Raw genomic sequence first — 26,375 nt, forward strand, 5'->3', positions numbered from 1 at the left:
TAATGAATTTTGGGGTTAGAATTCTTATAAAACATATTTCGTCGGGTTACAAGCAAAATGCACTAAGTCAAAAAAGTGGCTTTTGAGTTATTGCATTTTTAAATTTGACTCATCTTCTTATTCATAATTTAAGGATCCGCGTTAGTTTTTTTAATAAAATCTCCACTCTGTATATCTTCACACATGTTTTAAGAACAATCTTTTATAAAAAAAATATTAAATCTAATAAAGGAAGAACTATAATAAACTAGTTTTTGTTAACCTCGCAATGACTTAATGTGTTTTACCTGAAACTGAAAAATTAATGTATTTTGCTTGTAATTTTTAATCGCATTGTTGACTTATTCGTACTTTAAAGTTTGGTCTTATAGAAAGTACTTAAATAACCTCATAGAAAATTAGTGAAAAAAATTAAAAAACGATTTTTTATTAAGTAAAATATGATAGTATAAAATTATTTAAAATGTTGATATTTTAATTTATAGTATTTCTTCATCCTCTGAATCACTAAGAGATGATGGTTCGGCTGCATTGTCCCTTACTAAGGTTGAAGTTGGTAGACTCGTACCAACAGTGAAGAGCAGGAGGTACAATATTTTTTTTACAAAGTTTCACCAAGTCCCTTTTTTTTGCTTCAGAAATTGGCAACTGCTTAGTGTACAATTTAGGAATAGTTAGAATTTTTGAAACGTCCTCTTTAACATTTCTCTTGCTAAGGGTTCGTTTAAAATTAACATGTATACTTTTATACTCATCTGCAAAATTATATTTATAAGGGAAAGTAGCCTAATTTCGGATACCATTTACAATTAGTGTCATATTTTTCACCTAATAACACATTTTAAACTTTTATCTACTCAAGAGTACTTGCAGAGTAATATAGAAACTAATTTTATTATCATACACAATTTATTGAAAATCTTTTTTACAAAAAATATTGTTCAATAAAATTAGTGCTTTTGTATGTCAAAAATTTTAGGGCTCCTAATTTCGGATACCCTATCCGAAATTAAGACACCATTTTGTTCATCATAAGAATAGTTACACATCTTGACAAAAGTCGCAAATATAGGTTTTCTTCTTATCAGCATTGGCGCACATCTCATGACACCACTTGAAGCACTTTATACACCTTATCCACTTCTCACCGTGTGTATCTTCGGAATATAAACTGTCACAAAACATACATTCTGTGTCTCCATCTTCATCGTTTACATCCATATCAGAATCATCATCCAAAATAAGGTCATCACCAGGATGTGAAGTGTCACTACTACTCGATTCAATTTTTTTCTTTTGCTTTTTTTGGCGTGGAGTTTTTTTTCTGTTGACTTGATTTAATTCGTTGCTTATTTTTGGTTTCTTTTCTTTCAAAGACTTTTTTCTTTCTTGTTCGGCTACACTTCGTTCAAGTTCATCTTTATAAGGTGTACTAGTTATTATCCAACTAGAACCTTTTCGAGGATTTTTTTGTTTGTTTGTTTGTGAGGTATAACTGCAAGAAGGCAGTGGACTAATATCCTCAGCTCTTATCATAGTTGCCGTAGTTTCAGTTGCATTTCCATTGGATGATTTATTTGTTAAGTTATGTTTTGGAGGTGTTCTTTCGATAATGCTTTGTGGTTCTGGTCTTGACTGACCTCTTGTTGGTAATACTTCCCCATGATTTTGATTTATGGGTGGTGGTGTTCTTTCTCTTTGTCTCTCCATTATAAAATCGTGATCAGAAAAGTTATTTTTATTAAAAGGATATATTCTTTATTAAGTTAACTTTTTCCATTGACGTTTCTAAAAGATCATAGAATCTGCTGACATTTTCTGGGGTAAATCCCTTAATTCGGGCTTTCGAGATTCCTTGTGGTTTTCTAAGGGACAAAACTGCGTTTCGCCTCATAAATCCCCTTAACCATTTTTTACCGGCAGATTCGGCATGGGCAAATGGATGACGAAGACCATTTCGTAAAGCTATTTGATATGCAAGTCTCTTGATATCAGCGGTCCCAATTCCGTAAAATCGCCGGTCCATTTCTAGGCAATACGAGACTAAATCTGCTTCCATTTCTGCAGAAAGTACTGGTCTTCTTCCAATTTTAACAGCAACCAACTACTCCGGAGTTTTATTTTCTTGCTTAACATAATCTTCCAGAGTTTATTTCGGAACAGCAAATAACTTCGAGGCTTTAAGATACCCCATTTCCTTTCCCCTGACGGCACGGATAGCACGTATCATTCGGTCTGGATCCCATTGTTTATGTTTTTTACTTGTTTTTGTCATTTTCTTCTGAAAAGAAACAAAAGTTTTTATGCTAACATGATCATCAATTTAAGGTTCCTAATTTCGGATATCCGAAATTATGGGACTTGTACTATCCGAAATTAGGAATTTTTTATTTTTAAGGTTAGGGCTCTCTAATTTATATGTGATTAAAATCTGCTTTAAATTAGTAGCAAAATCAAATAAAACAGGTTTCTAGCTTACCCCTGCCAAAAGATCAAACTTCAAACAGGAATAAAAACACGAAAAAATAGGCTTTGAAATACGACCGAAAAAAAACTGCACAATAAGGTTTGGTGGTTTCGGCACTGCCATCTAACGGGGAGCAGCTCTACTACCTAAACAATTTAAGATAATGTTCTCTGTGGTATTCAGCGTGACATACGTATAGGTTTCTGTTCGCAAATAAAGAAACTTTTTTAGATACACCGCTATCCGAAATTAAGACACTATCCGAAATTAGGCTACTTTCCTCTATTGAATGACATTGGGCAACTGTTTTTGATACCTAAAACATTTCACGTTTAGCCAATTAACAGTATTTCCTTCAAAGTCTTTGTTTTTATTTATTATCATCATCTGAGCCAGTTTCTTCAAATCCAAAAATTCGTTATGTTCAATTTCTCTTGTTTTGTAAGCAGATTTATCACCTTTTCTGTTTTTTCTTGCCATTCTAAAGATATTCTCGTATTCATGTACACTAAAAATATCTATTTTGTGCTTGGCGGTTTCGATGGAACTATGCATAGAATCCACTTCCATGTAGGAATGCCCACTCTCCATAAACTTCTGTTCAATGACATCAAGGGTTGGGTGGCATTGGACAGTATGAAGCAATACAGCAGCTACTTGAATGTTCCGATTTTGGCCACCACACGTATCAGAGAAGATAGTTAAATGCATCACATTTTTTCTATTCTCTGTTAATGATTGTATATAAAGTGACAAACAGGTGCCAATTTCACAGCTACCCCTTTTTCCATTTACTTCTGTCCAAAAATAACAAAATGCGTCATTGGGTGGAGCAGATTCATAAATTGTAAAATTGTATAAGTTTAGTTTCCTTAAATAATAAAGCAAACTAATTTCAGATGTTGGAATATGTAACACACTTTGCATGTCACAGGAAATGGATATGAAACCATTTTCATCAGTTGCTCTCTGTTTGTCGGCTTCTTTTTCTTTCATAGCTGCATCCTTTCTTTCTAAATGCATCTGATACTTTTGTTCCAGCTTTGTCCTCTCCTCTGGAGCGGCCTTTTCATATTCGCTGCAAGTCATGCATTGATCCTTCTTTGGTTTGAAAAAGGAAAAATTATATTCCTTACAGAAGATTCGTCTGTAAGTAATGCTGCTTACTTTTGGCATATTATTTCTTTGGCAATCTTCTAAAAAGAGACCATGCATCTTTTTTATATTCAGATTTTTATCTAGGTAGAGTCTTTTGTTGACTTCCTTGTATAGTGACTTTCCATCACTGGGAAACTCTCAATATGATTTTTCACTCTTAATCTAATTTCATCCGATGTTTTGTTGCACGGAATATGTTTACCTCGATTGTCTTCACCTCCATATTCCCCACTCTGACTTTTATATTGAAATGCATTGATGATTGGTAAATTTGAAATACAGAGTGTTGCACAGAAAAACTTTTGGCATACTTGTATCTTATGATTGTTACTTAAAAAGTAGTTTTTAGCATTATTTCTTTGTTTGCTGTCATTGCCCTTTCTAGGTCTACGTGTTTTCACTTCTTTAGACAAAACGTTCATTAATATAAAATCTCTTTGCCTGTTAAATTCTAAATTCCAGTAAGTACGACATAATTCAGTACGATCCTCCGGTGAAAAATTGTTACTGCATTTATACCTGCAACGAGAGCAATCAACAGGTTTAGGTAGCTTTGGTGCCTGCGTTTTTTCTGTTCTGCTTTTATAAGGTAAACCTTCAATCTTCTTTTTTCTTTCTATGCTTCTTTTCCAAAGCGCTGGTTTCGCTTGGTTCCACCTTACTCGTTTCTCTTCTGTTATTGGGTTTTCTCTTTTTTGACCTGCAACGTTTTCATCTACTATCAAATTTTGTTCTTTCTTTAGACTCACCTCCCTTTCCGAACAATCACTTTCATTGTCTGACGAAACAGGCGGTATCCAGTCTCTATCTTTCATGGAATCATCGGAGTCGTACACATTCGCTACTTCTTCATCCAATTGGGACGACACTTCTACTCGTGATGTGCAAGGAATTGGTAAACTGTGACGTATATCTAAAACACAATTGAATTTTATTGACAACAATACTAAAACTTACATAGAAGTAAAAAACTTCAATTTGTATAATGGCATAAAATTTTATTAAAAACTTTTTAAAAGTGTCGTCCTTAACTATTTTTAATAACTCTATTACTGAATGAAAGGTGAAAGTATTAAAATAATTAAAATAAAATTTTGCAACTTGCAACTGAAGCTATGACATCATAATAAGTAGTAGGAAAAATAAATTTAATTATAAAACAAAATGAGTGAGTATTGTTTTAGAGTAATCGTAAGAATGTATATTGAAGGATGAACTATGAACGTAATAAAATGTTTTAAGAGAAATTAAAAAAAAAATAGTTTACCTTTTGTAGTGTTGACAAGTGATCCAGGATCCACAGGTGTTAAAGTTGCAAAAGTTTTTTGATTTTCATTTCCATTATCATTATTTGATGGTAATATTTGAAGTATTTCTAAAATAATTTATTTAACTAACATTAGAATAAACTTTTGTAATCAAATCTAAACTAACAATAATAAACTATGTGACTCACCGTTCTCCAATTTTTTAACGTTGGCAAATATTTTGTCAATACGTTTCATAATGAACTTTTCGTTTCAAGTTCTGGGACACAACTGACTCATCAATAACCACACATAAAGCGAGGAAGAAATATTTTGCAAGCTGAAACTTGTATAAAAATTTTATACTAAATACTAAATCGTTTTTAACGGGAGTTTTAAAACCAAATTTAACCAGTAAAATCCACTATGTCAAATAATTGCCTTCAGCAAAATACACTAAGTCACTTAATGGATTTTGCTAGTACATAAAGTAAACAAATTGCAATATCAATATGTAATTAAGTCAAAAATGACAAAAACTGACTTAGTGTATTTTGCTTGTAACCCGACGATTTATTCCTACAATAACTAATCCAGTGCTTTTAACCCTTTAAGGCGCAGAACTCATTTGTTATTTTTAAGACGAATGTTTTTTAATATTATGAAATCAAATAGAATGTAATAAGTAGACTTCGGCAAATATGCAAATAAAAATGTAGAAAATATGCGCATAAATATGCACGTGTTTACCCGAAAATATGCAAAAATTTTACAAAATATGCATACACATAAATGAAAAAATCGTAAAATAGTAACAATTTTATTTAAAAAAAAAGTGTACATAACTAAATATTTCCTACTATTCATTAAGATTTACATTTATTTTAAGTAACTACATCATTTTTAAGTATGAATAAACTTATTTAGAATTATGGTAACAATAAATGACCAAGTGGTGTTCAAAATTTTCTAACAAAAACTTGTGGCTTCTGTCTGAGTACATATATTTATATATGGAAAAACTTCGTTCAACATCAACTGATGTAACGGGAGCATTTTTCAAACTAACCAAAACATTTGGTTCTAAATTAATTGTTTCCGAAATATTTCCAGCTAGAACACTGACTACTTCAGAAAGAATATGGTAACCTTTATTTTTTTCCATAGTAGCTTCAAATTTTTTTAAAATATCTTTTCCAATATTTCCTCTAACGTTCCGACAACATGACGCAAATTCTTTTATTAATGCTGTACTTTCGAACAATGACAGTTTTGGTGATTCTAACTGAGTAATTGTTTTTTGGACAAAACTAAAATTTGATTTTATAAATGAAAGTTCTTGTTAAAGCAAGTTACTCTGAAAAGTTTGTTTAGAATCCAAAAGAGATTGGGAACTTTCATCTGTTTACGTATCAATTATGTTCTTTATTTTAACAAAATGATCTGCATAAAAATTAGCTGCTTCTAACCATGTTCCCCATCGCGTTAAAATAGGTTGTGGTGGAAGAGGAATGTTAGGTAACATTTCTTTATAAAGTTGAATTCTTATAGGAGATTTAAGAAATACTTTTTTGACACTGGATATCATGGTATTTACAAGAGGAAACTTTTTTCGTATTTCCTCTGCAACTCTGTTTAATCCATGCGCTACACAAGTAACATGTATTAAATCTGGGAAAAATATTTTTAAATTTTGTCCTGCTTTCACCATATAAGGAGCAGCATCCGATAAAATAAGCAGTAATTTATTAGAAGGAATAGTTGTCGGAAGAAAAAAAGTTGCTAATGTTAGTAGAGGGCAAATGAGAGTTCTAGCCGCACCGTTCGTATACCCCCCACCACCAACCCCCCACCATTATTATACCCCCCTCCAATGGTAAGGTAAGGGGTGAGATTTCTAGCCGCACCGTTCGCATACCCCCCACCACCGACCCCTACCCTTTTGTATACCCCCCACCACATCGCATACCCCCCACCACATCGCATACCCCCCACCACTGACGAGGTCAACGATCGGTCAAGGGGTCAACGAAAGGTCGAGGTCAAGGGGTCAACGACCGGTCAAGGGGTCAACGACCGGTTAATGGGTCAAAGACCGGTCAAGGGGTCAATAGCCGGTCAAGGGGTCAATAGCCGGTCAAGGGGTCAATAGCCGGTCAAGGGATCAACGACCGGTCAAGGGATCAACGATCGGTCAAGGGATCAAAGATCGGTCAAGGGATCAACGATTGGTCACGGGATCAACGATCGGTCAAGGGGTTAATGAACGTTACACACAAAGGATAAAAATATACATTATCAGTGAAAGTCAAACAGGTCAGGTATGTAAAAACAAGAATTAGCAATAGACAACTTTATTTTTATAAGGTAAAATAAGGAAAAAAACAAGAAGTAGGTTAATAGTGAAACAGAATAGTGAAGTACAATAGTGTTTTAAACACGGTAGCTTTATTTGGATAAATTCATTATATAGAATATGTGGTGGAAACAAGGTATATTTTACACTCACACCATATTAATAAATGCTAAATACGTAAATAAAACAATTATTATTAGTACAGAAATGCTTTTATTAAATACATTATACCGTTAATAAAATAAAGTCTAAATATAGGATTATTAAGTTGGTGATTTACGTGAACCATCTTCAACCATACCATCAATGTCTTTATCAATAACTTCATTACTGGAAGTATCATCTTCGTTATTTTCTTCTTTTTCGTATAAAACAGATGGAAGATAGTCTTTTATTCGAATTAAATAACCATCCAACTTTACAACTTTTAGTAACGATACAAATCCATATAAACATATTTGGTTTTTAAGATACAAGTCACAGATTTCAGCACCTTTTTCATATTTTTTAGCTAATTCTGTACAAAATTCTGGAGAATAAGATGATGGACGCACTGCACCATAAACGGCTTCATGAGAAGCATCAAACTCCAGATTTGAAAAAAGTTGGTGTAAGTTTTGAACACCACTTTTTAAATCCGTAACTTCAATTTCGGTAACGTAACACATCCACATTGTAAATACTAGCAGTAAAGCTGAAGAAGAACTGTAGGAATTAGCTCTACAACGTGTTATTAAACAAACACCCCACCAACAAACTCTCCCACTACGATAAAAAATCCATTTCAAAACTATCTACATAAAATTTATCCCCACCATCATTTTCTGCTTCTGGTAGAAGTAGTTTAGCTTGCTGGATTAAATAATCGAGATTTTTTTGTTGTTGGTTAGGTATAAACGTATCTATTTTGTAATGACCCCACGCTAATGTGTTAATAGTTCCGGGTATAACATATCTCTTATCATCGTGGGAAGTTAAAGCAACCTTATTTTTTAATTCAGTATACATTTCATGTAAATGTGACTTAAATGTATACATTTTACGATAAATCTTTGCATTAGTATTATCTACTACTTGTTTATAATCCGTAAATGTTAAAGATTTATTTATAACGTTTTTGGAAATTCCCTTAGCTTTTTTAAGGTTATCATTGTTACTTAATGTCACACAATAAGCTTTGGCACCAGTACCACAAAAATTTGTAATTGGTTTACCTTTAAACTCATCCTTTAATTTACCAACCACTGATGGTGTTTTTGGTATATTAAAGATATTATCGGCGGGGTAATTGGATGTATCAAATAAATGAAGGTTTTCTTTGATATCGCGGTAAACGTTTTCTGTTTGAATGTGTAAAATTAATGAATCAGTGTCGGTATACAAAAGTGCGACATTATCTACATATTTAGCTTTAATATAATTGTAGAAAAAATCATACATACGAATTTTGGATATTTCTAAAATTGAAAAACCGACATATACCGGTTTGTCGTAAATTATTTTTAGGATATTCATTTGAATTGCAACTAAATTATCAGAAAATATTGAAACAGTGAAAATTCGGCATACTAATAAACCCTTCAGCACCGACGCTCCCAGGCAAGTTTTCCCAGTGGGATAAAAGTTTAATATCAACCCTCTTATCAACGTTTTCCATAGTTTTCCCGTAAATAGAGTTTGTGTAATTTTTATATGTACTTTTATCAAATTCATTATTTGAAGAATTACGTAAATTTGTGTTTAATTCAATATAAGGTTTTAACCACGGTGATTGAGAAAATTCTAGAATTCGATGAATTTTAGTCACCTTTAAACCTTGTTCAGTACACTGTTTCAAATTTCTATAACGGATAATATATTTATTTTTCGGTAACAACGTTAATACAAGCTTGGGATCTTTACTATTAGGAGGAATCAGATTTTCAGGACAAAACGGTAAGTCGTTATGGAAATCATGTAATGTTTCAGGATAAGCTAAATCAACTTCTAAGACATACCCCTTTGGAGATTCATCATCGACTGATAAACAATCAAAATGAGTGATTTCTACATCATCTAACCATCGAAAATCACCATGCGGAAGGAATTGGCTCATAGCGTAACCACAAAGGGTTGTAGCATCTAAATAAAGAATATATGAAGTAGGTTTAGAACAATCATAATTCCCACAATACTGATTATTTGCAGCAGCAAATCTAGTGCTACACTGACTTATACCTCCACGTATACCCTTTTTAAAAAAATGGAGCATGTCTATATCCGTCAATAATTCAAGCTGAACATTAGTTTTACGTAACATAGCATCCCAGCTAAGTGATGGAGCTGTTAAATATTGAGCAGGATCTAGTTTATAGTTAAATAAACAATTATGTCGAAAGTTTTCGAACACATCAGCTAATAATAAAATATCTGATTTTAAATAAACATCTGAGTACTCTCCTAAAGTGTTACAATTAAAAACTTCCCAAACTCGCTTAGCTCGTAAGTACTTTTCATCGGAAATGCCTTCACCTTTTAAAACATCGAAAAATTCTTCTTGTGTGGGTAAAGATACCTCATCAAGTTTTGAAAAGTTATCCAGGTATGTGTTGCCGAGAGGGGGCATTTGGGCCTGTAGGACCCATCGCCGGCTCTGCGGACTTCTTCCTGTCCTCGGAATTAGACCGGGTGTTGACCATCTTTGCTTGTCACTGATAAAATGGTTTAATACTTCTGGTATAAAATAACGGTTACCGTGACAAGTATCTGTTATAGGTAACAGTTCCAAGGAGCAGTTACAAAATAACAGACCAAAAATAGAAAACAGAACAGGTAAAATAGTCTAAGTATTCCTTGACTTACGGAAGGAATAACTTAGTAAACAAGAAAAATAAAATGGTATAAAAGTACAATGCAAAGAAAATGTTTCTAAGTGTTTCTTGACTTACGGAAGAAACAACTTAGAATGGAAAAATAAAATACTCAAAATATAAAACGAGAAATGCAAAAATGAAACAGATTATAGAAATATGTCTAAGTGTTTCTTGACTTACGGAAGAAACAACTTAGAATAGAAAATAAACAAGAGAATCAAATATAGTAAAATAAATGCACAAATATTTATAAGTGTTTCTTGACTTACGGAAGAAACGACTTATAAAAGAAAATAAGAAAAATCAAATATAGAAAAGATGTGAAAATATTGCTAAGTGTTTCTTGACTTACGGAAGAAACAACTTAGCATAAAATAGAAAATGAAAGAAACAAATGTATTAAGTATTTTCTTAACTTAAGAAAAATATCTTAGATAAAATATCGGAAATAATAATGCAACAATAATTATGAAAATATTTCTAAGAGTTCTTTGACTTACCGGAAAAGAACGGCTTAGACAAACAATTAAAATAACAAGTCAAATATTCAGAGAAATATTTCTAAGAGTTCTTTGACTTACCGGAAAGAACTACTTAGACAAACTACAAATCAAAACATAAAATAGGAAAATCAAGATAAATATTTCTAAGTGTTCTTAACTTACAGAAGAACAACTTAGACACAAAATACAAGAAAAATAAACAATCAAAATATCAAACAATCAGTACATATGAACAAATATTCTAACCTGAAAAGGTCTGAATATACAATAATGCTAAAATAAAAAAAATGGTATATAGGAAATCAGAAATAAAACAATAACTTAGTTGGGACAATAATAGCACCGACTAGGTCTACAGTAGAAGAGGCAAGCTCGACTGATCGATGAGAGAAAATCTACCTGCTTTTATGTAAAACAAATCCTTTGTTTTACGTAGCGAAAGTGGAATTTCCCTGCATCGAATCAATTAGAAATTTGGATTTGGCCAACCTTGGAATTCCCAAGTATTTTAACCGATATCCAAATTCTTTGATGCGTCGAGGACATATGAATAAGGGAAAACACCTTTTTGTCGTAACAATCCGAACTCTTCATTTGATCGACAATATTTTTGTAACTCTAGACATTGATTATCATTTAGGGTTTTACTTAAATTATCCAGTGAATGAGGTAAAAATCTAAAAGAATCTACAAACCTTAATTTTAAATATACATTTCGCTCTAAATCACCACGATCAACTAAAAGTAGTTTGGTGAATGATATATATTTTTCTTTAGTTTGTGCAATAACATCAATTTTTTCGTTATTCTGAGCTAATTTTGTTATAAACAGATGCGAATCGTAATTGGTTAAATTATGCATGAAAACAGGTATGAACTTAGGTAATTTATAATTTAAATTACAAGCGTTATGAGCCGCGCCAGAAAACAACCCTGTTAGATGTGAATGATCTCTAACTTTAATTTCGTTAATATCGAACGGTTTATCACAAATGTGACAACACTTACTAGTAAAAAATTGTAATTCCTCTTCTGGTGTGAGTTTTTTCATAGGTTTAATATGTTTAAGATATTTATGATAAATAGTGTAAACTTTTTCTTCTAGTTTTTGAATAAACTTTTCAACCACGTTGTCACCGCGATAAATGATAAGTTGTGATAAACTGTCATCAAAATAACATTTAACATAAAAACCGAATGAATATGGTGTATGCTGATAGGTTTTGACAGTAAACGAGGAATTATCAGAAGGTGTTGCATATTGTATCGGTTGCAGTATACTTTCAAAATCAGCATATATAACAAACGGAACTTGCATTTGTTTCTGAAAGTTGGAAAACTGCAAGATATTTTCTTTTTGTAGATGTCCATATTTGGAAGCTTAGTATATACAAAGTTGCAATCGTTGTCTTCATGTTTGCGAAGACGTTCTAAGGATGAGAAAAATTGTAAGCAACCATTACATAGAAAAGTCTGACCATTATGGTGTGATTTTTGTTTTGATATTAACCGCGATAAATTTTTAATGTAACAATAATGACTATTCCCGTACTCATCAAAAATAATTAATAAGTTAACATGTGTAGCTTTTTTAGATTTTGTATGATACAACGGTCCAACGATTTCCAATTGTGTGATATTATGTTTAAAACATCCACTAATCTAAAAAACGTTAATCAAAATATTATTTAGTAATTCAAATTTTGGTATATCTGAGAGTTTCATAGGGAATTCTATATTATGGAACTTTAAGAGACTAGTATAATGCGGATAAGAAGTAGTAAGATTGGATTTACCTGTTGGGTCAAAAATTGATGCGTTTACCGCCCAACCAAAACATGCTTCATCTTTATTCATTATATTGATAATTGCTTTCTTAATCTCGATTTGTCGTGGTAACCTGATATATGAAGAAGATCGTAGAGGGTTGTACTTATTAATGTTAACTTCTAATGATTGGATTTGTAAAAGACTCCATCCAGATTCCTTTTCTTGTATTTCCGAAACCTTGGGTAATATCTCCCTAATAAAATCTTGATATGCTTGTTTCAAATTAGTAGAAATAGTAATAATCTGATTTTTTGTATTAAATGATTTTAAATCATAAGTATCTTTTTCAGGTATTGTGTACATAGAGCAAAGTTCGAAATTAACTTTTAACACTTTAAATTTATGTAAATAGTTATGTAGGAGCTTCAAAACGTTACCTTCAATTTCACTAAAAAATTCCAAGTGATCAGTATGATGTTTGTTGCTAGAAAGACGGTAACTACCGATACGATTTTTAAACGCACTTGATAGTTTCTCAACCCCACAATCATTACTAATAACACTTTTGTGTGAATTACTACGTAAATGTCCTGTTAGTCTTCTCCCAGAAATTTTTTTATAACAATCTTGACATTCGATAACATTGGATGTAGTGGTAACTGGATGAACAATAGATCTAAAGGGAGTTGCTTCTACAATGGTTGAATTGTAATTATTAGCGGATGTAACAACATCTAGGTCATCCTTAAGTTTCACCTTTTTCCCTTTATTGAATCGTTCCGGACAACTTTCCCGTTTATGCCTACTTACACTGCTTTTGTTGGATAAAACTTTTAAACCAAAGTTACACTGCATGGTTGTTGACTGAAGCTAGGTGACTGTACGACACGAAAATGAACAATAACGAAAGAAGTGTGGGGTATAAATATAAACTTGTTTTGATTACCGGTTTTAAACTGGAAATACCGGTTTTAAACTGGAAATACCGGTTTTAAACTGGAAATACCGGTTTTATGGTATTATTAGAGTAAATAATTACAAAAACTAACAATATATCCCAAATATAGATAATTACCGCATTTATAAGCGTGGTTAAAAGTAAAAGTAACAAAAAATAGTTTTTTTACCGCTTTACCGCTATATACGTAATTTTTTTAAAAAATAATAACATATTCGTATTCCTGGCGTCAATACCTTTCATTAGAGTGGTTGAAAGGTGATGTAGGACTAAAAATACGCTTTTTAGCGTTTTACCGCTTTACGCGTTAATTTTTTCTCAAAGTAATAACATATTCGTATTCCTGGCGTCAAGACCTTTTATTAGAGTGGTTGGAAGGTGGGTGTAGGACTAAAAATAAAGAAAAAAAAACCTCAAAAATAAAAAAAATGAAAAAAAAAAAAAAAAAAAAAAAAAAAAAAAAAAAAAAAAAAATGAAAAAAACTTGATGTGAAAAACCAACAATAAGCGCAAAGCTGTGCAGACATACATAAACTCAACCATAGCCGGTCAGTACCCTTTCTTTGTTGTCTATGTAGGTCATGTAAGAGTATTCACTTCATTTGCGAGAGCTTACATCGCCTTCGAGTATTCACCTTTCTTTGTTACAGCAAGTGTAGATCCTGTTTCACCCACCATTTCGCGTTGCTTGGCTTGGATTCGGTTTGTTGTATATAACCCCGTTTAAGTTATGCAATTTCAAATAGTCGCTTCTTTTCGCAATGAAAACCGTACAACGTTCTGCGCGTCGCGAGCCGGGGTTGTTGGCTAAAAAAAGAGTTTTATATAATAGTGTGCCAGATACTGAGTTTGAGGAACCGTTAGCTAAAAGACAATTAATTAACACGGTTCCTCCTTCAATCGAGTCGCCGCCGCCGGTGTGTGAAAATTCGATTCCGTCCGCGATCGCACCGTCGTCACCAAGATCGGTCCCGTCTTCGATCTCTTCTCCGGTCTGTAAAATAAGGGATAGGCAGCGTGCACCGTCGGAAGAGAGTGTTGTTTTTGTAAATTGTAGAAAAATTAGTGAGGCTCAGCGTCTTATTTTTAAAATAAACAACCAAAAAAAACTAAAAACTAAAGCGACGGTGCACTCCGCGGTTAATGAGAATGTCATTCAGTCATCCACATTTATTAAGGATGACATTCTTCATGCCGCCGAAGAGGCTGCATGCAAACATAAAATGGTGAAGGATCGAGAAGAAGGTTTCGAGGATATATCCGACTCTGAAGAGGAAACACCCTTAGGTGAAAACTTATCCTCTCTCGAGGATATAGTAGATATATCTAATTATGGATCACCACCAAGAGAGAAACCGTTGACGGAAACCCAAGTATGGGAAAAAAAATTATTATCGAATTCAGAGCCGTCATTGATTAATGTAGCCGCAAGCGCCCTACAAATCCCGAAAAAAGTAGAAACACACCATCAGGCGTTTTGCTTGAATTACAAGGGGGGAGTTGTGTCGGCTCTGGAGCAGCATGCGGAACGTCTCCAGGAAAGTTTGAACGAAAGTATAAAAAATAGTGAGCTGCTTAAGAAAGCCACCGAAAATATTTTAGCATATGCTGAAAAAATTATGGTGGCTTTCCACGAAGAACAAATCCGGTTGTCACAAGACATAAACAACACCAAAACTTTCCTGGCCAATACTGTAAGAACGGATTCTCGAGGTAAGAATTTTTATTACAATATGTTGCAACAATTTTACTAACAAAATTTTTCGTAATGCTATTAATGATAATTACAATACTGATAATGTTTTTTGTTTGTTACAGACTTTTTCAACAAAAATGCTGGTGGTGATATCCTGCGATGCTGGGGGATGAGTAAACCGTGAGTAATCCAATTTTTTACCTTAACTTTTACTTTTTACAATCATAATTAAAACAGTTTTCCACAAATTTTTACAAACAAAAATTTAATTTATTATTTATTACAGAACTTTAATTTATTCTTCATTAAGTACTACTTTTAATTTTGTACACTAACCTTTCCTTCTTTAGGATCATAATAAAACAGTTTTCCATGAATTTTTACAAACGAAAATTTAGTTTATTCTCTATTGTGAAATTTTAATTTTTTCTTCATTAAGTGTCACCTTTAATTTTATATATCATTATGATATTTTATGTAGTTCTACATTCTGCTATTTCTTTGTTACAGATCCCACCCCGACGACCCTGTTACGTAAATTTAGTTTTAGTCTATTTTTGTATATAATATTTAGTTTTAGTTGTGTATATAGGTATATATAGTCTATATAGTTTATTTTTAATTGTGTTTAGATATTTATATAAATATATTATTTATTTTTGAATAAAAAATATGTAAAAATTGTTGTTTCTATATTTTCTTCTTCTTCATTTTGTGTATATAAGTATATATAGTTTATTTTTAATTATGTTTATATTTGTATATATTGTTTATTTTTTAATAAAAAATATCTAAACATTGTTGTTTTTATATTTGTATATATTGTTTATTTTTTAATAAAAAATATCTAAAAATTGTTGTTTTTATATTTTCTTCTTCTTCATTTTGTGTATACATGATTTTTATTGTGATTTTCTATATCGTTTTTTAATAAAAAACATCTAAAAATTGTTATTTCTATATTTTTTTCTTCTTTCCGTTTTTCAATGCTCCTCCAGTAAGTTGTCGCTCCATCGTTTTCGCGGTCTTTCCGCTAATCGTCTCCTCATTAGGTGACAGTCTCTTACCATCTTTACTACTTAATTTGTTGTCATTAGACTCATATAATCATTCCATTCTACTCTTCTATTTCTACCCCATTTCTTGATGTTCTTTACCCTACATCTCCGTAGTATATCTATACTTCTAGCACTGTCCCATAGCGTCTTACCATCGATTTTTCTGAGGGTTTTTATCTATGTTTTTTCTAGCATTCTTTTCAACATTTAGACTTCTAGCTCTATCCCATAGTACCCTACCATCGATTTTTCTGAGGGTGTTCATCTCCGCTAACATTCTTTTTGTTCTCTCTGTGTCAGTTCGTGTTTCTACTGTGTATGTCATTATTAGCCTGATGACTGTTTTGTAAATCCTACCTTTCATTTCTTCCCTGATATTTTTTTCTCCATATTGTTTCATTCAGGTAACTTGCAGCTCTGCTCTATTAACTTGATCTCCCACTTCTGTTTTAAGCTTTCCATAGCTAGATAGTGTGTCGCCTAGATAGTAAAACTTCATCACTTGTTCTATTATCTAACCCTCCAGCTCTAATTTATAACTTAGTAGATTTGTTGTTATAACCATGTATTTTGTTTTTGTATGTAATAAAGGAGAAAACGGAAAAGCATTAAGGCATTTATTTTAAATTTTTAAATACAGTTATTAAAAAGAGATTTCAATAAAACTTCATGGTAAGCATATGGTTATAAGTATATAATTTGAGTACAAAAATAACTAATAAGGATTTGCAACATAATTGAATTACAAATATATTACCATAATAAAGTACTAATATTTAAACGATTAATAGATAATTATTGGTTCATTAATTAGTTCGAATGGTGTTATCTCTGCTCCGCAAAACATATTATTTCCCGATACATCCTCAATCAGTTCGGGTGGTGCTATCACAGGTCCCAAAAACACATCATCTTCCAAGACATCCTGAAATTCCACGTCACTATACAATAAACTATCATTTTCTATATCTGACATATCACTCTCCGACAAAGAACTAAACTCCTCTGATAGCTCGAGTGTTGACAAACTCCATACAGATAGATTACAATTCGTAGTAGAATCGCATGGACCATCATCACTAATGATGCTATAATTATCCCAATCTGTACTAGAGTCACACACACCACTCTCTACAATGATACTTGAAGAACCAACTTCCATGGTTGAATGTGTAAGGCTTACTGTCTAACAAATATTTTTGGATAGAACTCAACCGAAAGTAGCATCTTTAAGACTGAGCTAAACAGGTTTAACCACAATGGGGGTAATTGCCCCGTCAAGGTCTTGTTGGATTTTTTCTTTTTATTCTATAGTCCGACCATAGACAAGAAAAGGTGAATATGCGGTCACCAAACCGGTTCAAACAAAGATAGGTGAATAACCGGTCAAGGTTTTATTCTTTTTATCCTATGAACGTGGGTAACAAATGTGAACAAACGGTCAAGGTCTTATTGGTTTTTTATCTTGTTGTCAATCTTTTTTGTTAATATAAATTTTTTTTTTTATAGCGCGCAATTAGTGTTATTAATGTGATAATTGTTTAAAAATTTCAAGCTTATACCTCCCTCCAATATAAGTTTACATATATAGATTATTTTCCGAACTAACTTATTAGTTAAATATGTGTCTTGACGACGGTAACAATGATAGTATATCCCGTACTGGGTGGCAATTTGAAGACCGTTTACTTTCTTTTAAATATTGGAAGGGTACAGTTGAACCCCTGTTATTAAGCAAAGCTGGGTTTTACTATACAGGGGTTAGTGATATAGTTCGGTGTTTCTACTGTAATACTGAAATATATAAATGGGAACCTTCCGATATACCGATTGAAGAGCATTTAAAGTATAGCGACTGTTTTTTTGCAAAAATGTTGGTGACAAAATATCGAAGTTCAAAAAAAAAATGTGTTCAACGAAGTTTTAACAATATAATACCATATATTTTAATAATATGTATTATTAATTTTTTTATTTTGTTAATAAATAATTAAAATATTTTTATATATATTTCAATTAAAAATGTGTCTTGACGATGGTAACTTTGGTAGTATACATCTGTTTGAAGATCATTTACCATCCTTTAAATATTGGAAAGGTGCTGTTAACTCGTGTTGTTAAGCAAAGCAGGGTTCCAGCATATAGGGAATGTCGATGTCGTTAGCTGTTTCTACTGTAAGGTCGAAATACACAAATGGGAGCCATACGATATACCTATTGATGAGCGCATAAAGCATTCTACATGTCTGTTTGCAAGACTGATGAAATGTAATTCTATCTTTTTATATATAATTTGTAATAAATTATAAAATATTTTTGTACTACTTATTATAGAGTTGAATATATTATTGGTAACAAATAAAGGTGGGGATATTAGCGACACGAGCTTTAAAAACCGATTTCGATATGGTTTAGTGGGGGTCGCTGGTATATAACTTCGTTAATGTAATTCCAAAATCAGTTTAGACTATAATCATGTTTCAAGAAAATATTAAATTTACTATGGATAAAGTGAAATTACTTAGTGAAAAATCAACACCTAATTTAACATCTATTGGATATTATACCAACAAAAAAAAATTGAATAAAATTTGTGTAAACTGTTGGGTGGAGGCACTTTGTGAACTCGGTCAAAACAACATATTTGATGATGTGTGTCTACCCTTGAAATTACGTCTGTATATCAACGAATACCCGACAAAACGTTATCTGTTAGACACAGCTTTGGAAAGAATTTTCAAATTTTCCGACGTTTGGTTGTGGGTGGACCAATTCTTAAAAAAGACGTCAACTTTCGACACTCTTTTTCCAAAACTTGTCCAATACCAACAATTGGAATCTCTTAAGCCTATAGAAGACCTGCTACCACCAAGGATTCTGAAACGGTTGCAGTGTAAGGGGTATCAACATCCCTTCAAATGTGAAGGTTGTTTAGGTTCTGTAAGCTCATGGAACACCTGCTAGCACCAGGGATTCTGGGATGATTGAAGCGTGTCAACATTCCCAAGAGTATGAAGGTTGTTTGGCTGGAACCTGTAGGTGCAAGTAGGTTATAGATAGAACTTATTATTGTAGTTTGGATCAAAAAAATAAAAAAGTGAAAAATATATTGTTTTTATTCAAATTTACTCCATTACAAAATTTTCATAAATAAAAAATACATTTGAAAGGGCGCATATACATTTTTGTTTAGAGTGGTAAAAACATTTTGCTTCTGATATTGGTAGTGGTGGGAATTCGCCTACTTCAATTACAGGTGTGGAAGAATATTTTCTTATGTAATTCGCTTTTTCCATCCCTTTTACATAAACAATTTCAGCTTTATCTGTTAATTCCTTGATAATTTTTTTAAATTCGTATAAGGGGGTAAAACCTTCATTCCAAGAGATGCAGTGATGGTGTTTGCTTAACCATACAGCTTGCTGAATTAGATCAGGAGGTAACATTCGTAATGGGAAAGGTGGTTTAAAAATATATATTACAACTTTATCACCCGAGTAACACGCTAATTCTTTACAAATAAACCTATTATTCTCAATTTTAAAACCTTGGATATCAATAACAAGTTTCATATTTTTAACTGTTGGAGTTTTTGGAGAACTTGTTTGAATGCTTCGTATTGTTGAATTTGTTTTTTAAGTTCTTTTAAATTGTTTATAAATTTGTTTATCGTGTTTTCGTGTGAACGTTCCATCATCAACTAACGTTTGTAATTATTACTATTGAATAATATACAGTTAAAACGCATGCGTATTAATACTGTTTTACTATTTTTGTTAATGGATTATATGTAAATTCTTTCTCGTGTAAAATTAAACAATATGCGGATACATCAGTTGTTGATGGTGTTCACAAACTCCGACGGAAGCTGATAGCCCCAGCAACGGCCTACGTGGGTAGCTTTCTTACTGGACCACCCACTATGCCTACACTGTGACCAACAGAATCTCCGTGAGAGAGTGCAAAACGCCAAAAACCAACAGAAAACACAGCACTTACCTTATTTGCCTCCAAATGCGGCCACGTGGTGACCACGTGGTTGGTTTCACCAGGTTATATTCTCTTCGATACCGTTATCCAACGGTTTTTCTGCTTCTTGGCGGCTTCCAAGCGGTCAGAACTATGGCTTTGTCTAAGACAGCCGTCTGACCCTTTGCTATCGGAAACCTAAAAGCACCAAAACACTGCACAACGGACCGAGTTGCCTGTTACGGGCACGCGCCTTTTACATTATGCTAGAGAGGTGTTGCCAAACTGCATTGGAAATTTTCTAAATTTAAGGAATTGTTCATCATGCCCCGGTGCTCATTTTGCCCCGGCTTCCCCTACGTATTCTTTGTTAAAACTCTGGGACTTTACAATACTTAATAAATCTTTCTTTAAAAGGATTCTATTAGGAAGGCGTATTTTCTTATCGCTCAAAAAAGTTACAATATCATCTTTCTTAGTACTACTGTTGGGTATTTTTCTTAAGAGTCTTGAATGATAAGAAGCATTGTCCATGACAATTACAGAATTGGGCGGAATATTAGGTAGAAGTTGTTCCTTAAATCATTTTTCAAATAAATGAGCGGTCATGTCTTCATGATAATCGGCAGATGATTCGTTGATGTTTTTGACAGACAGTAACAATGCATTTTGTACAAATCCTTGTTCACTACCTGCCTGCAAGATTATTATGCGCTTTCCCCTTGAACATGGCGTATTTAAACTGCAGCTCTGAAACGACGTCGTGTGTGTCAAACCACGTCTCGTCTAGATATATTATTAATCTATTGGACTGTCGATATTCTTTGATTTATGATTTATTATTTATTTTCTTATATCTAAACACACAGTCTATCAAAATATTTCGCAATGTCGCTAAACATCGGTAGTCATAATCAGGGTATTCTCTTAGATCATCCTGGATCATATGCAGTGTAGGTACCTTGTTTTCCTTGTAAAAATTATAGATAGTCTTTCGAATAACATTCTTATCCATATCGTCTATTTTTCTGAATTTTTGATTCGTTCGTTTTCGTTTTAGACAGTGATTTATTACGTTTCCTTCCCTCACAATATTATAAATTGTTGATAGTGATAGTTTGGTAAGTTCACGTATTCTATTTATAATAGTTGTGTCAGAGTTTTGTTCATTTTCTATTTAAACACTCATATATGTTCAAAACAATACGTTGACACTGCATATGTAGTTCTTTGTTCTTAAGTTCTGAACTATTTTCAACACAATTCGATTCGGGGTTAATGTTTGCCGCATTTTCAAATGGTCGCCAAAAGGCCATATTTACAGTATAATAATTATTTAACACTTATAACAATAACAGGTCGCGTCGTAAAATACTAAACTAACATTTAGTTGCACAGCACTGGCATAATTCAATAGCTGTTTCTTATCTACCTGCATCATTGCCGGCGGTAGCAACCGGTACCGAACGTCCAAGCAGTATGTAAAATATTGGTGATTTTTGATAACATGTCAATGTCCAATATTTATTTGATGGGATGTAACTTTCATGCTGTTTTTTCCATCTCTCTTATACGGAGTACAGGGATTGTTCAAATACGTTCGAAACATTGACACGTGTTATTTATAACTTGATTTGATTACCGATAAATGTGATATTGAACTCCCCTTATAAATGGCATCCAAATAAAATGTTTCAACTGACTTTATAAATACTAACTTCATTTTTTAAGTTTTCGAATAAAGCAAGATAAAGTCTTGATTAGCGCAGACAATCAGGGGTTCTTATTTATTAAATTCTTTTTATTTATCCATTGTGTTTACCGTATTGTTCCATTTGTGCTTTTAAACATGTCAATTTTGTTTCTTTATTTTGATTTTGAATGAGTTTGTACAGTATTCGCTGGAAAAAAATCGGGAATATAAATAATAAATACCATCGTTCTGTGAAATTGTATTTATGATTAAAGTCTACATCGAAGTTAAATTACAAAATATTATAAACAAACGTTATTACAGTTCTTCGCCGTCACTGCTAGCAGTGATTTCATACTTTTCTGATGTATCAGAATGTAGACTTCTATAGAAGCCCTGATACATAGTAGGATTTTTCCAGTATCACAACGCCATAATAAGCCAGTTCACTTCTTATCTATTGGCAAAATATACTTTAGATCAGTTGTTCCCAAACTTTTAATCTCGCGTACCACACACGAAATTATAAAGTAGTAGCGTACCACTGAACTGTGGTAATCTTTAAAAAACCTTGAAAATGGTAAAGTAATAAAAACTGCAACAACTGTTTATGACAACATTATTATTTATTAATTATAGGAAAAAATACAATATACTCAGTGCGAAAAATGATGCTGCATGTTCGAGACAAGAGAGGAAATATCTGGCTCAGTTGTACTTAATTTCAGGCGCAAATTAGTGTCTATGTTAAGCTTGTTACGATATTTATTTTTTATTATCAACATAGCAGAAAATCCGCTCTCACAGAGATATGTGGTTGTAAATGGAATTAGAAACAGTAATGCTTTTCTGGACAGCGATGGATATTCATTTTTAACTTTTAGCCAAAATTCACACTGCTCTTCTTTGTTGAATTCCACTTGCAAAGCTCCATCGCAATATAACTCTATCAGAGATTCCTTTTCAGTTACACAAAGTATTCTTCAAATATTTCAACGATCATTTGGCTGTGATTTTTGATGTTATTGATAACAATTTCACTCACTGTAAGTTCATTTTTAGTTATAAAATTTTCTAAATTAGGAAAAGATGCTAGGTTCTCATTCGACAAGCTCTTTTCAATCATTTGAAATTTTTTGATAAATGCTTTTATTTTGTCATTTACTAAAAATCTATTTGTAGATCTACCTTGCAAACTTAGATTTAAGTCGTTGATGCGATTGAAAATGTCTGATAAGTAAGCCAATTATATAAGCCAGTGTTCGTCTGTCAGTCGATTGCGTAATTCAAAATCAGTCCCCATCAGGAACAGCTGCACCTCAGAACGTAACTGGAATAATCTGTTCAGCATTTTGCCTCGCGAAAGCCATCTAACCTCTGTATGTAGCAGCAACTGAATATGGTAACTGCCCATTTCGGAACACAAGTTTTAAAATAAACAAGAGTTAAGTGCCCGAGATTTAATAAAATTTACCACCTTGATTGCATCTTGGAGAACATTTTTAAATTGTTCGGGCATTCGTTTTACTGCTAACGCTTGTCTGTGTATACTGCAGTGCATAAAAGTACAATTCTAAGCAACAGATTTTACTTTTGTGTTTACACATCCGAATCTACCTGTCATAGCTCGAGCGCCATCAGAGCAGAAGCCAACGCAAGTCATCCAGTCAAGTCCATTTTCAGCAAAGAATTCATCCAGTTTGTTGAAAATTTCATCCGCTGTAGTTCGTGTTGATAACGGTTCACAGAATAAATAATCTTCCCTAATTGTTTTATTTTCATGTATATACCGAACACGTAAACCATAAGTTGAGCATAGTTCGTTACATCTGTACTCTCATCAAGTTGCATCGAAAAGAAATCGCTACTTTTTACATGATTGATGACTTTATTTTTAACATTTGATGCCATACTGTCGATCCTACGTTGATCGGTATTATTGGACAGTGATATCAGTTCTAGCTTTTTAGCTGACGCCTCACCCAACATACAGGTAACCATATCTTTTGCTGCAGGTAACAACTATTCGCCAATTGTGTGAGCTTTTCCTGACTTTGCAATTCTTAGGCTAACTAAGAATGATGCCTCTACTGATTTTTCGGTACTACCAGTAAATGAAGACATGACTTTGTTAGTGCTTTTCATTTCTGTTAATTTTCGGGTGAAAAAATCCTTCGGTTTGCTTACTAATTAATGTAGAATATTTTGTGTTAAAATGACGATTCAGTAATGAGGGTTTCATACTTTGATTTGATAAAATTTCAAAGCAGATGACACACTGAAGGCGTGGCTCATTATTTACATCCGTCACCGTAAATCCAATATTTATGTATTCTGGGTCATCTTTTCTAGTAATTTTTCGAATTTTAGTAGGTATTTTATCTTCTTAAATTACCGCACAATCTGGCTCCGAAGTGGAACTCGATGGTAAAGAATTTTTAACATCATCTTGAATCACTGCACAATTTAATTCTTGAGATGAACTTGGTGGTACATTATTTTGAGCACAAGGTCTTTTTACACTACTAAGCCACTTATCCATGTTAATTCAAATATATTAAACTTGACTTAAAACAAATTAGATAGGTAATTTGACGAATGCTAGCTGGTTGGACGTGCGTGCGGACGCTCGATAGCTTTGTCACTGTTTGACTCGCGTCGCGGCCGCCGAAAGATGCGCTGGCCATCAAAATAGGCGGAGCTTAATGCAAACTAGACGTGACGGCGCCCCTACGCGGCGTGGGGTTATTAACCCAGTAAATTTTACTGTGTATGTCCTATGGCTGCTTGCGTACCACTTTAATAATCGTCGCGTACCACAGTTAGGGAATCGCTGCTTTAGATGGAAATGGATCAATACGAGATGGACGTCTCCTTGTTGCTATAATAAGATCACACCTGATAGAATCAGAACTTAAATCATACTTAAAAAAAAAATAACATTTGGCGTGTTATACGAAGTACTGATTTCCTTTATTTTACTGATTTTGATCATTCCGTTTCCATTGTTAGTTTTCCAATTTTTGTTGCCAACAAGGCTTTTGAAATCTAGAAAGTCTTCTTGTGACATTTCTGTTACATTATATACTTTTCCGACAGTTTTGGCCATTCTTATCAAAGTGATCCATTGTTCAGGAACATACAAGACCGACTGACGTTTTTTCGCCGTTTTCAATTACAGCATGCATGCTGTCTCCCTCATTTTGGGTATGATCCTTTTCTAAAAATCTATGAATAATACTAACTTGGAAATAGACAGCTGCATAAGATAACACTTAAAAAGTTTCTGTTTTGCCCACCATAGTTATTCGAATATAAGATCAGTGATTTAATTGCTTTCTTAAGTTTGTATCATTTGTATATTATATAGAATAGTAGGTAATAAATGTAAATAAAATTTTAGTAAAAATCCTTTATAAAAGATATATTGATTTAAAAACCCTTTCAAGCTAAAGTACAGAACGTTAAATTGGCATTCGATTATATATTTGCTGCTAATTTTATAGGAGGTTTAAAGTAGGTACCCAAGATCCGAATGGACAATACATCTCTAGACTAGTAACTCATGTGGGAGTTTACGTTGCCATGAAGTGAATTTACTTAAAACTTATCCTTATTATTAAGATCCTATAAAATTATCAGCAATTATGTAATCTAAAACCAATTTAATAACATTTAAATCTATTTTGTGGTTTTAAACATGTATACCTTGTAGTAACACTGAACATAGAATATTTATTTAAAAAATGTTCTGTAATTTAGCCCAAAACATTTTTTAAATAATAAAACTCATATAAAAGATTTTCACTACAAATTGTTTGGGATATATAGTATATAGTCTATTACAGGAAATTAATTGTTCCTTGTGGATTTTAATAACGGTATTTCAAATGTGTTTTTACTAAATTTGTCAACTGAATTAAAACAATTCCTAAGTTATTTTTGTTTTACTTCTTTGAAAAATAATTCCTTCTCTAGTTTGTATATAAGACAATCTATATTGATAGTTTAATATCATTCGGACCAACCTCAAGTCCTAACAGAACTAGAAAGGGCTTATCTCCTATGCCATGCTCTACTTTTTTAAATATAGAAACAACCAGCTTATTGTAATTACTCAAATGTTTAGTTCGACATACATTGAACACTATTAGATATTAGCAACTATAGTATTGAGGTAAAATGATATTAAATCTTACCTTGGATACAATCAGAAGGGGTAGTATTAGCTGTTGCCCAATCCCTTATTTTTGGGGTTGACACATTATCTATAAGTAAAAATTATTAGACTGGCGTTTATAGTGCTTAAAATTATATTATTACCTCTCATTACGATATTGGGTAAGACACTGCAGGTGGAAGTGCAGGCAATCTCCTCAATACTGGATAGTGGTATTGCTGAGACACTATCTTCTTCGCAGTTGCTTATATCACCTGTAAGCAAAATAAGGATCAATGCATTTATATTATTAAAATCAATTTGTAATTGCAGAAACAATGTGAACATAATTGTGGCATGTATAGTGTTTAATTGGTTAGATGTTATTTAATCTTGACTATTTTATTTTCTCAAATAACATTAAATCTTACCTTGATAAATAACATCAGGTATTTTATTACTATCATATATGTTTTCAATTGGGACTAG

The 26,375-nt window shown here is 32.6% G+C and overlaps 3 protein-coding genes across 3 annotated transcripts in view; 2 read left to right on the forward strand and 1 right to left on the reverse strand.

Annotated features, from left to right (window-relative positions):
• The window catches only part of LOC140450653 (uncharacterized), a 61,299-nt gene that overhangs the window by 18,101 nt on the left and 16,823 nt on the right, over window positions 1-26,375 (forward strand). The gene's annotated exons all lie outside the window — the stretch shown is intronic.
• Window positions 2,682-6,757, reverse strand: LOC140450065 (uncharacterized). The gene is made up of 2 exons (XM_072543494.1): window positions 5,082-6,757; window positions 2,682-5,000 (listed from the first exon to the last, which is right to left on the reverse strand). The coding sequence occupies exon 2, from the start codon at window positions 3,680-3,682 to the stop codon at window positions 2,750-2,752; it is 933 nt and encodes a 310-aa protein (XP_072399595.1). The 5' UTR covers window positions 3,683-5,000; window positions 5,082-6,757; the 3' UTR covers window positions 2,682-2,749.
• On the forward strand, window positions 14,073-15,708 carry LOC140450066 (uncharacterized). The gene is made up of 3 exons (XM_072543495.1): window positions 14,073-15,024; window positions 15,130-15,187; window positions 15,518-15,708. The coding sequence occupies exons 1-3, from the start codon at window positions 14,073-14,075 to the stop codon at window positions 15,543-15,545; spliced, it is 1,038 nt and encodes a 345-aa protein (XP_072399596.1). The 3' UTR covers window positions 15,546-15,708.

This window comes from Diabrotica undecimpunctata, chromosome 9 (genome assembly GCF_040954645.1).
Source record: "Diabrotica undecimpunctata isolate CICGRU chromosome 9, icDiaUnde3, whole genome shotgun sequence".
Taxonomy (NCBI): Eukaryota; Metazoa; Arthropoda; class Insecta; order Coleoptera; family Chrysomelidae; genus Diabrotica; species Diabrotica undecimpunctata.

Coding starts and splice junctions, on each gene's coding strand:
- LOC140450065 (XM_072543494.1), bottom strand. CDS start 3,682: ATGCATGGTCTCTTTTTAGAAGATTGCCAAAGAAATAATATGCCAAAA.
- LOC140450066 (XM_072543495.1), top strand. CDS start 14,073: ATGAAAACCGTACAACGTTCTGCGCGTCGCGAGCCGGGGTTGTTGGCT. Junction 15,025..15,129: donor TGTAAGAACGGATTCTCGAG/GTAAGAATTTTT, acceptor TGTTTGTTACAG/ACTTTTTCAACAAAAATGCT. Junction 15,188..15,517: donor TGCTGGGGGATGAGTAAACC/GTGAGTAATCCA, acceptor TCTTTGTTACAG/ATCCCACCCCGACGACCCTG.